Source organism: Salmo salar, chromosome 25, assembly GCF_965601325.2.
Source record: "Salmo salar chromosome 25, fSalSal1, whole genome shotgun sequence".
Taxonomy (NCBI): Eukaryota; Metazoa; Chordata; class Actinopteri; order Salmoniformes; family Salmonidae; genus Salmo; species Salmo salar.
Genome location: NC_138315.1, coordinates 51,608,538 through 51,621,075, shown reverse-complemented (window position 1 = coordinate 51,621,075; position 12,538 = coordinate 51,608,538). Strand labels below are relative to the sequence as shown.

Below are 12,538 nucleotides of genomic sequence, written 5' to 3'. Positions count from 1 at the left end.
AGCGCCACCCCGCAAATTATGAAAGCCCTAAATATGTCATTAGACAATGCCATGATAGGGTCATTTTGCCAAGACCATGGACGTAGATAGAATACAGTCCAATTAGATGGCATAACTATATTTTGTTTTGTTTATGCTTTCATTCATTTTGTTTCATTTTCTTCGGCACATAGAAAGTGATAGAGCCATAAACAACTCCCCCATACAACCATCAGTTAGTGCCACAACGCCGCTCATTTGGGAGGAAATGTAATGATATATTTCATGAGTGTGTGTGCGTTGTTAACATCTGCCTAAGTTACTGCCCAGATATTCCAGTCTGGACGACCAGACGACGGGTCCGGAACGGCGATCCCAATCCGGACATCCGCTGCCGAGCCATGGAAAGGACATCTTCTTTTGCAGAGACCCTACCCGGGTCGACCACCAGAGGGGGGACTGCAATAGCAACCACCAACTGGACATCTACTGCCCAGCCTTGGAGCGGACTTCTTCATTTGCAGACACCCTACCCGGGTCGACCGCCAGATGGGGACCACAACGATGATCCACAACCAGGACAACCCACGTTCATTTTTATGTTGGTTTATAACATGCAGGTTAATAATCGCAAGATTGAACCCAACATGGGGGGACTGTCATGACGTTGGCCTGTGGGTAAGGTTTATGACCCCCCCCCCCCCATAAATACCTTTCTCCCTTCCCCTCTCTTACTGACCCTACTGAAGGACTGCTGTCCTGTTAAATATAGAGAGTCTGGGAACATCAAACAAATGGGGAAAGGAACCATATTTTGGTAATAAAACCAGTTGGAAATATGCTTGATAACGTAATGAGTATGTATGTCAGTTCGCTTGTCATCTGAGACATTATGACTGATGACAGGACGACATAAACTGTACCTGGGAAAGTATACACTCTCTAGTTATCAGAGTAACATGGAATTGTTATGCAATTGAAATGTTTGATATTGAAATTGTTTGTTAGGAGATTAAACGTAATTTTAGCTTCCAAATGAGAGAATTGGGTTTTCATAAGGAAAGTGCCCTGCTTGATCAGTAACCCAACCCTGTGAAGAGACAGGAGTTATAAACGATGAAACACATCCTTCCCCCCTCTCCACTATATAAGCCTTTGACGAAAAGATAACCACGTTGTTCCAGTACGTAAGGTCTGCAGCCTCTACGTTAGAAGGACACACATGTCAAGAACAGAACTAAGCCAACCTCGGCGTGAGCTTTGGTGGCGAATGGTATGAACTTTGAGCTTATTCACTACAGAAGTGATACTTCCTAGCCGTTGAGTTAGCAGCGGCCGCTGCTTACGTGGGCTAGGAAAGGACGGACGACGGATCCAGTCTAACAGACGGACGAAGATACCACCACGTATCCAATTTACCACCAGAGACATTCTTAAGAGTCTACAGGGAGATCTGTTGGCCAACCCGGCCAGCATCTACGACCAATCTACCGAAGCGCAGCTCAGAGTAAATATTTATTGCATTTTCCTTTTCCAAATGGGCGGTAATTTAGAATGCATAAGATAATGTATTTACGATAGCATAGCTGCTGTTTCTGTGTTCCTAAATCTTCCCGCTCTTTCATTCAAGCCCAACCCCCTTTCCTTTGTGTAACCAGCTTTCATACAGGTTCCGTTCACCAGGGGTGAATTCTGTATGACATCATTGTATTCTGTGTATTTGTAATTCTGTGTGATTAGTTAGGTATTTAGTAAATAAATAATTAAACCCAATTTTGTATTGCTGATTCAACTTGTTAGCCAGGGTTCGTGAAGATAGCCAAGAATTTACAACTTTCATTATGAGACTGAAAATAAGACAAGGGTTAATATTGACTGCTATCGATGTAAAATATTACAAAGTATTTTAAGAGTTTATTCGGAAGATAACGGCTCTATAAACATTCTTCCGTGGTGCCCCGACTTTCTAGTTAATTACATTTACATGATTAGCTTAATCAGGTAATATTAATTACAGAGAAATCATTTTATAAGTTAGCATGTCATATCACTTAATCCGGCATAGCCAAAGACACGACAGAGTCTAGACTCAAACATCATAGCATAAAACCTTACCATCCGGCATTGACGAGCTAATGATACAAGGGACTCAGACATAGATACATTTAATGTAAGTCATATGCCATTTGTAACAGGATGACCCAGTCCAGCCTGTATTAGGTACTACGAGAGGTAAAACTAGATATTCACACAGTAAGTTAGCAGAACTGACCTCTGGTCAGTGACGATGTATCCATACTCCTCCCTGGATGCTTTTCCTCCCTCAGCAGCTGGTAGCCCTGCTGGGACATTGGAGCTTTTCACCTTTCCTTTCACATCCTCCACAGAGACAGAAGAGTCCTTGGCTGTCACGCTGCCCCCTAGAGGTGCTGTGAGGGGGGGACTAGTGGCAGTTGGGGCCAGGGTAGGGGCCACCTTGGGCCCTGGGGCAGAGGAGGGAGGGGGGACAAGGACGGGAGCTTTCTCTCCCTTTTTGGGCACTGTGTCACTGCTTTTAAGAACCTGCTGCGTCTGTGTAAAGGAGGAGGAGGAGGAGGTGGATGGAAGACGAAGAGGAGGAAGATGAGGAAGAGGAGGAGGAGAAGGAAGAGGCAGTAGAGGAGGAGAAGGACGAGGCAGAGGTGGCGGAGGAGGAAATGGGGGAGGAGGAAGATGAGGAAATGGAGAAGGAGGAGTGGGAAGAGGAGGACACACATGAAGATAATGGTTATATGGTCATTATGTTACAGTAAACAACATATTTTTGTCACATGACATTTGATGTACTTTATGTACTGGAAACACTTATCTCCCTCACTAGCTTGAAGCACCAGCTGTCAGAGCAGCTCCCAGATCACAGCACCTGTACATAGCCCATCTATAAATTTAGCCCAAACAACTACCTCTTCCCCTACTGTATTTATTTATTTTGCTCCTTTGCACCCCATTATTTCTATTTCTACTTTGCACTTTCTTCTACTACAAATCTACCATTCCAGTGTTTTACTTGCTATATTGTATTTACTTTGCCACCATCGCCTTTTTTTGCCTTTACCTCCCTTATCTCACCTCATTTGCTCACATTGTATATAGACTTATTTTTCTACTGTATTATTGACTGTATGTTTGTTTTACTCCATGTGTAACTTTGTGTTGTTGTATGTTGTCGAACTGCTTTGCTTTATCTTGACCAGGTCGCAGTTGTAAATGAGACCTTGTTCTCAACTTGCCTACCTGGTTTAAATAAAGGACTTGTTCTCAACTGGCCTACCTGGTTAACCTGTTAGGGCTAGGGGGCAGTATTGACACGGCTGGATAAAAAACATACCCGATTTAATCTGGTTACCACTCCTACCCAGTAACTAGAATATGCATATACTTATTACATATGGATAGAAAACACCCTACATTTTCTAAAACTGTTTGAATGGTGTCTGTGAGTATAACAGAACTCAAATAGCAGGTCAAAACCTGAGAGATTCCTTTACAGGAAGTGGCCTGTCTGACCATTTCTTGAACTTCTTTTCCATCTCTATCATTTACTAAGGATCTCTGCTCTAACGTGACACTTCCCACGTCGTCCATAGGCGCTCAGAGCCCGGGAAAAAACAGAATGTCGTCATTCCAGCCCCAGGCTGAAACACATTATCGCCTTTCTCAAGTGGCCGATCAAGGGACACTGGGCTTATGCGCGTGACCCCGACCGCCCCCGCCTTTGGGATTTTTTCCTCTGTTTGCCGAAAAGGAGATTCCCTGTCGGAATATTATCGCTTTTCCACGAGAAAAATGTCGTAAAAATTGATTTTAAACAGCGGTTGACATGCTTCGAAGTACGGTAATGGAATATTTAGAATTTTATTGTCACGAATTGCGCCATGCGCGCGACACTTCTTTACTATTTCGGATAGTGTCTGGAACGCACAAACAAAACGCCGCTATTCGGATATAACGATGGATTATTTTGGACCAAACCAACATTTGTTATTGAAGTAGCAGTCCTGGGTGTGCATTCTGACGAAGACAACAAAAGGTAATCAAACTTTTATAATAGTAAATATGATTATGGTGAGTGCTAAACTTGCCGGGTGTCTAAATAGCGAGCCCGTGATGCCTGGGCTATGTACTTAGAATATTGCAAAATGTGCTTTCACCAAAAAGCTATTTTAAAATCGGACATATCGAGTGCATAGAGGAGGTCTGTATCTATAATTCTTAAAATAATTGTTATGCTTTTTGTGAACGTTTATCGTGAGTAATTTAGTAAAATGTTAGCGAATTCCCCGGAAGTTTGCGGGGGTATGCTAGTTCTGAACGTCACATGCTAATGTAAAAAGCTGGTTTTTGATATAAATATGAACTTGATTGAACAAAACATGCATGTATTGTATAACATAATGTCCTAGGGTTGTCATCTGATGAAGATCATCAAAGGTGAGTGCTGCATTTAGCTGTCTTCTGGGTTTTGGTGACATTATATGCTGGCTTGAAAAATGGGTGTCTGATTATTTCTGGCTTGGTACTCTGCTGACATAATCTAATGTTTTGCTTTCGTTGTAAAGCCTTTTTGAAATCGGACAGTGTGGTTAGATTAACGAGAGTCTTGTCTTTAAATGGCTGTAAAATAGTCATATGTTTGAGAAATTGAAGTAATAGGATTTTTAAGGTTTTGAAAATCGCGCCACAGGCTGGCAGTGGCTGTTACGTAGGTGGGACGCAAGCGTCCCACCTAGCCCATAGAGGTTTTAAATAAAGGACTTGTTCTCAACTGGCCTACCTGGTTTAAATAAAGGACTTGTTCTCAACTGGCCTACCTGGTTTAAATAAAGGACTTGTTCTCAACTGGCCTACCTGGTTAAATAAAGGACTTGTTCTCAACTTGCCTACCTGGTTAAATGAAGGTGAAATATTTTATTTTTTAAATGTACCGTATATACTCCTGTCTGATCTGAACATACCTTCTTTGGATCATCGGTAAGTGGATCTGAAAAACAAGAGAGAGCAATACAAAGAAGTTTTTTAGCAAGGCAGATGGAGTACAGGAAATGACTCATGTAATGTATTCATTATTCATTGGTATTAAATGACTAAGGGCCTTTCTGTTCTGCAGACAGATATACCCTTTTCACACATATCGTGCCAAACCAAGATGTACTGAGCTAGCCTTGTGAGGCATCCCACCATAGTTTACACGAACTGTGTCGAAAAGGACTGCGCTGATATACCATCCCTGGCAGCTAGTGAGATTAGGATGGTCCAACAAGGTGAAAAGGGTAACAGTGTGCTGTAGTATGTGGGCACAGGTAATTTTGTATACCAACCTGGTATCAGAGCATTTTGTATTATTCTGTATGTAAATCGGAAGGCACTCCATTTGGTATGATATGTTACGTTTTTGTATGATTACATAAGACAGATGGTTACTTGAGGCAAAATCAAATAGAGAGTGGTGGTTGGTCGGGGTGGATGGGTAACGTGAATGTTTAACAACCCAAAGGTTGCGAATATGAATCTCATCACTTACAACTTTGACATTTGAGCTAATTAGCAACTTTAAACTACTTTGCAACTACTTAGCATGTTAGCTAACCCTTCCCCTAACCTTAACCCTTTAAGATAACCCTTCCCCTAACCCTAACCTTAACCCTTTAACCTAATTCCTAAACTTAATTGTAACCTTAACCCCTAGCCTAGCTAACGTTAGTTAACGTTAGCCACTTAGCTAGAATTCGTAACATAGCAAACATTTACCAAATTCATTACATATAATATGAATTGTAATTAGTAACATATCATACGAAATTTGTGATGGACATCCACAAATGAATACATACCAAACTAAACGTAACATATCATACATACTAAATGGAGTGACTTACGCACAGAATAATACAAAATGCTCTGAGACCAGGTTGCTGGAAATTCAATAAAAAAGGACAGACTGGGAGGCAAAAAAAAAAGAAGCATATCTGTATAATTTATTTGATGACTACAATGTGTTGTAAGTAGTACCTATGTTGTCCTTGTCCTCAGCCTGCATCAGCTGCAGCACCACAGCCAGTCTGTAGAGCTGCTGGGAGGTCAGCTCTCTAGGGTCTATACCGTACATCTCCAGGGTCTCCACCATATGCTGTAGGATAGTCTCTACACAGACAGGAGACTATGTCAGTGTTGGGGAGTAGTGAACTACATGTAGTTCAACTAGTAATTTAGTTACATTTTGTTGTAGCTTGGTGGTAGTTGAACTAAATTCAAATCTTGGCAGTGTTTTCAGTAGTTAATTACGTTTTACCATGTAGCGGTGTAGCTAGCTACTGGAACTACAGGCAACTGTTGTACCATGTAGCGGTGTAGCTAGCTACTGGAACTACACACTACTGTTTTACCATGTAGCGGTGTAGCTAACTACTGGAACTACACACTACTGTTTTACCATGTAGCGGTGTAGCTAACTACTGGAACTACACACTACTGTTTAACCATGTAGCGGTGTAGCTAACTATTGGAACTACACACTACTGTTTTACCATGTAGCGGTGTAGCTAACTACTGGAACTACACACTACTGTTTAACCATGTAGCGGTGTAGCTAACTATTGGAACTACACACTACTGTTTTACCATGTAGCGGTGTAGCTAACTACTGGAACTACACACTACTGTTTTACCATGTAGCGGTGTAGCTAACTACTGGAACTACACACTACTGTTTAACCATGTAGCGGTGTAGCTAACTATTGGAACTACACACTACTGTTTTACCATGTAGCGGTGTAGCTAACTACTGGAACTACACACTACTGTTTTACCATGTAGCGGTGTAGCTAACTCTGGAACTACACACTACTGTTTTACCATGTAGCGGTGTAGCTAACTACTGGAACTACACACTACTGTTTAACCATGTAGCGGTGTAGCTAACTATTGGAACTACACACTACTGTTTTACCATGTAGCGGTGTAGCTAACTACTGGAACTACACACTACTGTTTAACCATGTAGCGGTGTAGCTAACTATTGGAACTACACACTACTGTTTTACCATGTAGCGGTGTAGCTAACTACTGGAACTACACACTACTGTTTTACCATGTAGCGGTGTAGCTAACGACTGGAACTACACACTACTTATTTAGCAAAAAGAAAATAAAATATGGGTAAAGTAGGAAACCATTATCTTTCTTTTTTTGGCATCAAACTGGCCTAATTCTCACTTGAAACTTAGTTTTTGTGTTTAATAGGCTAAATTACACATTCTGTTAAGATCTGACTCCAGAGGGATCTGTTCTTACAATTTGTAGTCTTGGGATATTTCAGATTTAGATATGATAATTTTTCACAAAGTAGTTTGTAGGATATAGTGGAACTACTTTTTTCAAAGTAACTTTAGTTCAGTAAACTATATTTTTCTTAAGTGTAGCTTAACTTCTTCCAGTGTTCAGTAATTGGTAGCTTGGTAAATTTTCAGAGCAGCTTCCCCAACACTGATCAGTATGAGCTAAAATAGATGTATACACTTTAGCTGGTTTCCTCTGCTAGATGGAGTCTACAGAGACATGAGTCCACCAGGGAACAGATTTATAACATTTGAATACATACAAAATATACCCCAAAACATACGTACGCTAGTTTTCATTTAAAAGTTGGCATTTATAAAAAAAAAACTGAACTTTGATGTGAGAACGTGCTGAGCTCCCCGCAAACTTTATACCACATGTATGCAAAGTTTTCTAGCGGTTGAGGTGGGAGAGGCGGGGATCTGGTTCTGCACCACGTACTCTCACTACTGGTGTCCGACAGGGCTCGGTTCTAGGCCCTCTCCTCTTCTCTCTATAGACCAAGTCACTCAGCTCTGTCATATCCTCACATAGTCTCGCCTATCACTGCTATGAGGATGGACCTCTCCTCTTCTCTCTATACACCAAGTCACTCAGCTCTGTCATATCCTCTCATGGTCTCTCCTATTACTGCTATGAGGATGGACCTCTCCTCTTCTCTCTCTACACCAAATCACTCAGTTCTGTCATATCCTCACATAGTCTCGCCTATCACTGCTATGAGGATGGCCCTCTCCTCTTCTCTCTATAGACCAAGTCACTCAGCTCTGTCATATCCTCTCATGGTCTTTCCTATCACTGCAAATAACCGTGACGTAACCCTGGACAACACCCTGTCGTTCTCTGCAAATATCAAAGTAGTGACTCACTCCTGTAGGTTCATGCTCTACAACATCCGTAGAGTACAACCCTGCCTCACACAGGAAGCGGAGCAGGTCCTAATCCAGGCACTTTTCATCTCCCGTCTGGACTACTGCAACTGTCTGTTGGCTGGGCCATCAAACCCCTGCAACTGATCCAGAACGCTGCAGCCCAACTGGTGTTCAACATTCCCAAGTTCACCCATGTCACCTCGCTCCTCCACACACTCCACTGGCTTCCGGTCGAAGCTCGCATCCAACATCTGGAACCCTACCTCTTCAAAGAGTATCTTAAATACCCCCCCCCTCCTTTCGGGAATTAACACTTGACTTATTCCCCACATGATTTATGAAGTCCAGGTGTGCTTAACGATGGGGAGCTCTGACCTACTGATAACTACTTTACTGAGGAAAAATGTACTTACTATGACTGATATGTGGTTTCCCACCTCGCTAAAATGACTGCACTAACTAAAATGTAAACGTAAAATGTTGAAGTATTGCATTACAAGCAGACAAAAAGCCTAATGGAGGCTATGACGACACGCTTATTCATAACAAAATAAATATAATAACAACATGTAATTATTTGCCATTAGTAAGAAGGGTGGAGATCCATTTTCTTGCATCTTTGCATTCTAAAATAATAACTCTACATCAAGACAGCAGTTCCACTAACTCACCATCCAGCCCAGTGGTGGAGTTACATTAAGACAGCAGTTCCACTAACTCACCATCCAGCCCAGTGGTGGAGTTACATTAAGACAGCAGTTCCACTAACTCACCATCCAGCCCAGTGGTGGAGTTACATTAAGACAGCAGTTCCACTAACTCACCATCCAGCCCAGTGGTGGAGTTACATTAAGACAGCAGTTCCACTAACTCACCATCCAGCCCAGTGGTGGAGTTACATTAAGACAGCAGTTCCACTAACTCACCATCCAGCCCAGTGGTGGAGTTACATTAAGACAGCAGTTCCACTAACTCACCATCCAGCCCAGTGGTGGAGTTACATTAAGACAGCAGTTCCACTAACTCACCATCCAGCCCAGTGGTGGAGTTACATTAGCAGTTCCACTAACTCACCATCCAGCCCAGCCAGAGAGCTGTAGTCCTGCTGTGGAAGCTGCTGCTGCTGTTGCTGATGTTGTCTGTCTCTAGCCATAGCCAGCTCCGTCAGACTGTAGTCTTCCACGTAGTCCAGAGAAAGCTCCGGTTGCTCGTAGTAGGTTGGGGCCGGCAGGGCTGATACCCCCCGGTGGCGGAATGAGGGCAGTGCAGGGGATGAGGACAGATAGAGGGAGATGACGTCCTGCAGCAGCTGACGGTCTCTCTCTCTCTGTTTGGCCTGTTGGTATCTGGAGGAAGGACGGAGCCCTGCGTAGACCTTTCCTCCCTGGTGGAGGGAGCGCTCCGTATCTTCCTGGTATCTGTGCTGTAATACACAGAGAGATGATTTACGGATGAGGACAAGTGTATGTGTGTTTCTGTGCGTATGTCCAGCCGTGCGTGTTTGTGTGTGTGTGTGTGAGTGAGTGATTTCATACATTAAACCTTTACTTGTAGCGAGGTAAGTCATTGCAAATGTACAGTTATGACTATAACTACTGTTCCCTGATGGAGGGAATCAGAATCAACTTTATTCACCAAGGACATTTACAACATACTCAGATTGTTACCTGGTGATATGGTGCTGCTAGTGATAGACAACATCCTCAGAATGTTACCTGGTGATATGGTGCTGCTAGACAACATACTCAGAATGTTACCTGGTGATATGGTGCTGCTAGACAACATACTCAGAATGTTACCTGGTGATATGGTGCTGCTAGACAACATCCTCAGAATGTTACCTGGTGATATGGTGCTGCTAGACAACATACTCAGAATGTTACCTGGTGATATGGTGCTGCTAGACAACATACTCAGAATGTTACCTGGTGATATGGTGCTGCAAAGTGATAGACAACATACTCAGATTGTTACCTGGTGATATGGTGCTGCTAGACAACATCCTCAGAATGTTACCTGGTGATATGGTGCTGCTAGACAACATACTCAGAATGTTACCTGGTGATATGGTGCTGCTAGACAACATGCTCAGAATGTTACCTGGTGATATGGTGCTGCTAGACAACACACTCAGAATGTTACCTGGTGATATGGTGCTGCTAGTGATAGACAACAACCTCAGAATGTTACCTGGTGATATGGTGCTGTTAGACAACATACTCAGAATGTTACCTGGTGATATGGTGCTGCTAGTGATAGACAACATACTCAGATTGTTACCTGGTGATATGGTGCTGCTAGTGATAGACAACATCCTCAGAATGTTACCTGGTGATATGGTGCTGCTAGACAACATACTCAGAATGTTACCTGGTGATATGGTGCTGCTAGACAACATACTCAGATTGTTACCTGGTGATATGGTGCTGCTAGACAACATTCTCAGAATGTTACCTGGTGATATGGTGCTGCTAGACAACATACTCAGAATGTTACCTGGTGATATGGTGCTGCTAGACAACATACTCAGAATGTTACCTGGTGATATGGTGCTGCTAGACAACATACTCAGAATGTTACCTGGTGATATGGTGCTGCTAGTGATAGACAACATACTCAGAATGTTACCTGGTGATATGGTGCTGCTAGTGATAGACAACATACTCAGAATGTTACCTGGTGATATGGTGCTGCTAGTGTAGACAACATACTCAGAATGTTACCTGGTGATATGGTGCTGCTAGACAACATACTCAGAATGTTACCTGGTGATATGGTGCTGCTAGACAACATACTCAGAATGTTACCTGGTGATATGGTGCTGCTAGACAACATACTCAGAATGTTACCTGGTGATATGGTGCTGCTAGACAACATACTCAGAATGTTACCTGGTGATATGGTGCTGCTAGACAACATACTCAGAATGTTACCTGGTGATATGGTGCTGCTAGACAACATACTCAGAATGTTACCTGGTGATATGGTGCTGCTAGTGATAGACAACATACTCAGAATGTTACCTGGTGATATGGTGCTGCTAGACAACATACTCAGATTGTTACCTGGTGATATGGTGCTGCTAGACAACATACTCAGAATGTTACCTGGTGATATGGTGCTGCTAGACAACATACTCAGAATGTTACCTGGTGATATGGTGCTGCTAGACAACATACTCAGAATGTTACCTGGTGATATGGTGCTGCTAGACAACATACTCAGAATGTTACCTGGTGATATGGTGCTGCTAGACAACATACTCAGAATGTTACCTGGTGATATGGTGCTGCTAGACAACATACTCAGAATGTTACCTGGTGATATGGTGCTGCTAGACAACATACTCAGAATGTTACCTGGTGATATGGTGCTGCTAGTGATAGACAACATACTCAGAATGTTACCTGGTGATATGGTGCTGCTAGTGATAGACAACATACTCAGAATGTTACCTGGTGATATGGTGCTGATAGACAACATACTCAGAATGTTACCTGGTGATATGGTGCTGCTAGTGATAGACAACATACTCAGAATGTTACCTGGTGATATGGTGCTGCTAGACAACATACTCAGAATGTTACCTGGTGATATGGTGCTGCTAGACAACATACTCAGAATGTTACCTGGTGATATGGTGCTGCTAGACAACATACTCAGAATGTTACCTGGTGATATGGTGCTGCTAGACAACATACTCAGAATGTTACCTGGTGATATGGTGCTGCTAGACAACACACTCAGAATGTTACCTGGTGATATGGTGCTGCTAGTGATAGACAACATACTCAGAATGTTACCTGGTGATATGGTGCTGTTAGACAACATACTCAGAATGTTACCTGGTGATATGGTGCTGCTAGTGATAGACAACATACTCAGATTGTTACCTGGTGATATGGTGCTGCTAGTGATAGACAACATCATCAGAATGTTACCTGGTGATATGGTGCTGCTAGACAACATACTCAGAATGTTACCTGGTGATATGGTGCTGCTAGACAACATACTCAGAATGTTACCTGGTGATATGGTGCTGCTAGACAACATACTCAGAATGTTACCTGGTGATATGGTGCTGCTAGACAACATACTCAGAATGTTACCTGGTGATATGGTGCTGCTAGACAACATACTCAGAATGTTACCTGGTGATATGGTGCTGCTTAGACAACATACTCAGAATGTTACCTGGTGATATGGTGCTGCTAGACAACATACTCAGAATGTTACCTGGTGATATGGTGCTGCTAGTGATAGACAACATACTCAGAATGTTACCTGGTGATATGGTGCTGCTAGTGATAGAC

At 42.6% G+C, this 12,538-nt stretch overlaps 1 protein-coding gene across 1 annotated transcript in view; it reads right to left on the bottom strand.

Moving 5' to 3' along the window:
* LOC106586923 (receptor-type tyrosine-protein phosphatase-like N) overlaps positions 1 to 12,538 on the bottom strand; it is a 135,081-nt gene that overhangs the window by 55,855 nt on the left and 66,688 nt on the right. The window contains exons 6-9 of the mRNA XM_082969209.1: positions 9,300 to 9,648; positions 6,028 to 6,159; positions 4,974 to 4,999; positions 2,252 to 2,550 (exon numbers count right to left, since the gene is read on the bottom strand). Of these exons, the coding sequence (XP_082825335.1) occupies positions 2,252 to 2,550; positions 4,974 to 4,999; positions 6,028 to 6,159; positions 9,300 to 9,648 (806 nt within the window). The remainder of the gene's footprint in view (positions 1 to 2,251; positions 2,551 to 4,973; positions 5,000 to 6,027; positions 6,160 to 9,299; positions 9,649 to 12,538) is intronic.